General features: G+C 35.0%; 1 protein-coding gene across 3 annotated transcripts in view; it reads left to right on the top strand.

Annotated features, from left to right (window-relative positions):
* The window catches only part of rec114 (REC114 meiotic recombination protein), an 8,473-nt gene extending 7,428 nt beyond the window's left edge, over positions 1–1,045 (top strand). For all 3 annotated transcript variants that reach the window (XM_008405617.1, XM_008405616.1, XM_008405615.1), the window contains one exon: positions 315–1,045. In XM_008405617.1, coding sequence (XP_008403839.1) covers positions 315–479 — 165 coding nt within the window. In that variant the 3' untranslated portion in view covers positions 480–1,045. The remainder of the gene's footprint in view (positions 1–314) is intronic.
* The last annotated feature ends 314 nt before the right edge of the window (positions 1,046–1,359 follow it).

Genomic DNA, 1,359 nt, shown 5'->3' with positions numbered 1-1,359 from the left:
CCCCAAGAATTTAAAACTACTTTCACCACTGTCTAGCACTGACTTTTTGTGGCTTACCTTCATTGTGAAATGTGTCAGCAACTGTGTGCTGCTGGGCAGCTGTCAAGTCAGAAGTCTTTCCTTTGCTCTGTAGGGCATAACAACTATTGTTATTGCCTTCAATAATCACCTGTATAATGAATCTATATATGAGTTTTCACTGAAATAAATTAACTTTGTGGAAATATTCAAAAGTCTTTTACATATAGCTGCATGTCTATCAGTGACATTCTAACCATTAGATTGACTGCAGTTTTTCTCTTTGCATCCCACAGCACTTCCTGGGAGAGACTGCTCTGGCTCTCCCTAACCTATACAGTCCCTGTTCTTTGGCATCAGGTGACTTGGAACCCATCCTACGGATCTGCCTCCTGGATCCCAGCTTCCCTGCGTTTGTAGAGAAGGTACAGGAAGAGCTGGAGAAACTGCAAGAAGAGTGAAGAAAAATCTCACCACCAGCTGAAGGCAGAAAGTTCAAGTCAGTGCCATTATGTTATGTTGTAAACTTTGTGTAGGCAGTGTTCAGCTTACTTGGCCGATGGGGAATCTAAAATCTTATCTCACAGTAATTGTTATATAACATAGATGATGCTTTCAATTTACTTAAATATTTGAGATCTAAAAGAAAAAGAAAGAAACATGGCATGGTTTTTGACATTGTTTTTATTCAGAAAAAAAATGTTGGTCTCACTCATATGTTTGATCGTGGCTATATGCTCTGGTCCCTCAGTTCACATCCCAAATCCAGGTCCTTTCCCACCGCAACACACATGGATACATTGTATTGAAAGAGGAGTCATGCAGCTACAGCAGTGAATCTATGCCAGCTTTCAAGTGATCCCACAAGATTAAAGCTTCACTGAGTAAAACAAACTGCCCTCCATATACCTATTTAAGAATACATATTGCATAGGATTATAGCCATGCTATACAGTTAAAGAGAGAAAAATAGAAAGTAAAAATCAATGAATTGAAATTGAGAATTATAAAAAAAATATTTTTTTTTTTACATATTTCCTATCATTTGAACACTCATACTTCAACATATACAAGACACCTAAGTTACTCTGGAAAGAAAATAGAAATAATACAGCTATCCTTTTCGTTAAGATAGTTAAACACACAGTAGTCATTTTCTGTAAGCACTCTCAATTAAATTTAAATACTGCTTGTCATTGAAGCCCTTGCTTCACAATAAAAGTTCTGTTAAAAGTAGATATTCTTCTTCTCACAAATTAAATATTTTAATGACAATGATATGCTGTACAAATTGTTGATAAAAAGTATATATATATATATATATATATATATATATATATA

The sequence above is a fragment of the Poecilia reticulata genome, linkage group LG3 (genome assembly GCF_000633615.1).
Source record: "Poecilia reticulata strain Guanapo linkage group LG3, Guppy_female_1.0+MT, whole genome shotgun sequence".
Classification (NCBI taxonomy): Eukaryota; Metazoa; Chordata; class Actinopteri; order Cyprinodontiformes; family Poeciliidae; genus Poecilia; species Poecilia reticulata.
Note: the sequence above shows the minus strand (reverse complement) of the source record. Positions and strands in the feature narration are given on the sequence as shown.